This window comes from Asparagus officinalis, chromosome 4 (genome assembly GCF_001876935.1).
Source record: "Asparagus officinalis chromosome 4, Aspof.V1, whole genome shotgun sequence".
NCBI classification, from domain to species: domain Eukaryota; kingdom Viridiplantae; phylum Streptophyta; class Magnoliopsida; order Asparagales; family Asparagaceae; genus Asparagus; species Asparagus officinalis.
The window spans coordinates 40,590,177-40,593,340 of NC_033797.1; the positions used below are offsets into that span (position 1 = coordinate 40,590,177).

Genomic DNA, 3,164 nt, shown 5'->3' on the forward strand with positions numbered 1-3,164 from the left:
GAGGTTGAGAGGCGGCTGCTAAAAAAAAGGTTAGGGTTAGGGTTTCTCTGATACCATGTTAGTATTGAGAATTTAGAGAGTACCTCTTTCATTCATTAACATGGGTTTATATAGGAGTACATATGAGTAATAGGCTAATGGGTTAATGGGTCCTGACCCGATAACCCAAATACTAATTCTAACACTCCCCCTCAAGCTGGAGCATATATATCAACCAATTTAGAGAGTACCTCTTTCATTCATTAACATGGGTTTATATAGGAGTACATATGAGTAATAGGCTAATGGGTTAATGGGTCCTGACCCGATAACCCAAATACTAGTTCTAACAGACTTGTGTTTGGACGCTCATAATTTTGTGGCCTGCCTCCAATCTCGAGAGAGATGTATTTAAGGGAGGGTTGACTTCTTGTGAGATCAGGGGGTTACTTTCAAAAATTATCTGCATATTTAATGATTTGTTTGAGATTGGATGCATAGAACAAGAGACATGCTTATCCTCATGATAAATAGATGGTAGAACCTTAGTTATCTCATTCTGAGATGGTATCTTATTTTACTCCATTGATCATCTCTGTAATTATTTTTTTATTGTGTAATAGATGGATGAGGATAGAGGAAAGGCAAGCTCCATTTGCAGTAAAAGTATAGTTGAGCGGCTGCAGGAAGAGGTAATTTTCACATGCAGAGATTTTTAATATAGATGACATGCTTATCTATGCTTGTAGTTGTGAAGTACTTGTTTGTGTATCTTTTCCTTCGTTACAACTATTTATATATTGAGATTAATGGGTATCCTTGACAAGGAGGGGATTTTCCTCATTGACAATGATGTGACACAATCTCCACCATGTGAAGGAGAGAGAATAAAGTAGGAGAGCGAATTTCACATGGTGGGGATTGTGCTACATCATTGTCAAGGAGGAAATCCCCCTCCTTGTTAAGGATACTCATTAATCTCTTATATATTTATATTTCTTTATCTTCTGTTAAGAAAGATATGAGAACAATTAAGCTAGTGGAGGAGATAACCCTCAGCAGAACTTAATGGAAATCATGATTCATGTAATGAACTCCAAATTTTGGGATAAAGGCTTTGTTTGTTGTTTTTGTATATTTTTCTGTAATTTCAAAGTTCAATCGAGTCACACCAAATTGTGTCCAAGAAGGGCAACTGGTATATTTCTGTAATTTAAGGTGTTCTTTTGGAGCTTACTGCTGTACCATTGACACTCCTATTATTTGTTTCAAGTTTTGTGACTACAAAACTCAATTCTCTTTATGGTTTTTACGTTATTTCTTGGTTAAAGTATAATTTTTTTAATTAATCAGGTGAGAGATGCTAAAATAAGGATACTGTCGAGCTTAAAGCGAAATTCAGAAGAAGAACGAAAGGCATGGAATGCATTTTCTGCTTCTCTTAAGGTCGATTAAGTTTTCCCATTCCCCTTTTTGTTGGTTAGTTATAGTCTTACAGAGTGTGTTTATTTTTCCATAGTTATTGTTTTGCACATTTCCGTTTCTTTTTTTCTTATAAAGTTCCTGGTTGTGCATGCAGGAGGAGTTTCCAAACTATACGCCATTGCTTACGAAAATTCTAGAAGGCTTAATTGCAGGAGGTTCTGACGAAGACAATGTCCATCATAACCAAGAGGTATGTGTGTATTCTGTGGAGATGTTCTGTGGATAACGTCTTCATTTTCGGAGTGATGAATGACATTCATGAATGTTTGTGGATATTGTCTTCATTTTGGGAGTGATGAATGACATTCATGAATGTTTGTGGATATTGTCTTCATTTTGGGAGTGATGAATGACATTCATGAATGTTTGTGCAAAGCTTTAATTAGATTATTTTATGCTTTGTGAAAGTCTCATTGCCAGCTGAATAGTTGTTTAGTGACAAAATACACAGGTTTCGATATGTTTTACTTTTGTGATCAATAACTACCTGACTGTTTCTGGGTTTTCTTTCTTTCATCTAACCTGTGAAACAAGGACACTTCAAATGAGTTCTTTGCCTGTGTCCAACATGTATCAAACACTAACACTTGTCTGACACATCTCACATTCCAGTTTCTTGTTGAGTTTATACCAAATCAAGAAATTATGTCACAGCTGTGTTGGTGCTAAAAGTTTTAAATCACTAATTGCACATCATGGGGCCATGCCTTGCTTTGACAAAAATGCATACGACGTTAGTGAAGCATGTCCACCTTGAAAATGGTGAGATGTTCACAAACTTGCATCAAGTAACATATTAGGCAGAACTTTCAAGTTTTTAATTTGATTAATTACTTGATTAAAACTACATAAATTATCAGGACCCTTTTGCTATTTTTTCCCCTACTTCTGATAAAACATAGCCTTGTTGTTGTGTACGTGATAAAACATAGCCTTGTTTTTATGTGTAAATATTTAGGCACATATATACAAGCAATTTTTTTTAAAGAACAAGAAAATAATCTTGTTGTTTTCTACTTGTGTCCTGTATGTAATGGATTTGATGCATTGTGTATGTGCCAGCATCATGCTTCCTAGCACTACATAAAGTTTTTATGGTGTCTTTGTTAACATGTAATAGTTACATTGATATGATCTTCTGCAGCTACAATTCAAAATTATTTCTCCAAAATCTATTACACTTCTAAATTCTCTTCTTTGAATGATGATTTAAGTCTTAAGTATGTATAAAGAGAAGTCCAATATTGAGGGGAAAATTGGTGCAGGCTGCCTGCAGATGGTTAAAAGAAAGAGGGGGCATGGGGAGAGGGAGAGTGGGAGTGAGAGAGAAGAGCAGAAAATTAAATGGGAGAAAGAAAGCATGAAAATACATCATCTGGATCCAACAGAGAAAGAGAAAGGAGGAAATTGGGTTATCTGATGAGAATAACTGATTTGCCGTTAAGTCAGGGGAAATTCAGATGCCATCACGTCTTACATGAGGTAGCTCGGACTAACAGAGCTTCAACTAAATTAATTAATTAAATTGGTCTGTTATCTAATATCCAAGCGAGGAGTGGTAATTTTCAAGAGGGTAATAAATCCGGGCCGGGCGGTCCGGATTCAGAGCCCGGCGTGGTCGTAATGTGATTATTATGGGAAAAAGGTAATAAATCCGGGCCGGGCGGTCCGGATTCAGAGCCCGGCGTGGTCGTAATGTG

At 36.4% G+C, this 3,164-nt stretch overlaps 1 protein-coding gene across 1 annotated transcript; it reads left to right on the top strand.

Annotated features, from left to right (window-relative positions):
* On the top strand, positions 603-2,884 carry LOC109838557 (tripeptidyl-peptidase 2-like). Its single transcript, XM_020406996.1, has 4 exons — positions 603-671; positions 1,333-1,425; positions 1,559-1,654; positions 2,702-2,884. Exons 1-4 carry the CDS (start codon positions 603-605, stop codon positions 2,882-2,884), a joined length of 441 nt encoding a protein of 146 aa, XP_020262585.1.

Bases quoted from the DNA above. Each gene is read 5' to 3' on its own strand.
- LOC109838557 (XM_020406996.1), top strand. From the start codon at position 603: ATGGATGAGGATAGAGGAAAGGCAAGCTCCATTTGCAGTAAAAGTATA. The intron at 672-1,332 runs GTAATTTTCACA...TTAATTAATCAG, and splicing joins TTGAGCGGCTGCAGGAAGAG to GTGAGAGATGCTAAAATAAG. The intron at 1,426-1,558 runs GTCGATTAAGTT...TTGTGCATGCAG, and splicing joins CATTTTCTGCTTCTCTTAAG to GAGGAGTTTCCAAACTATAC.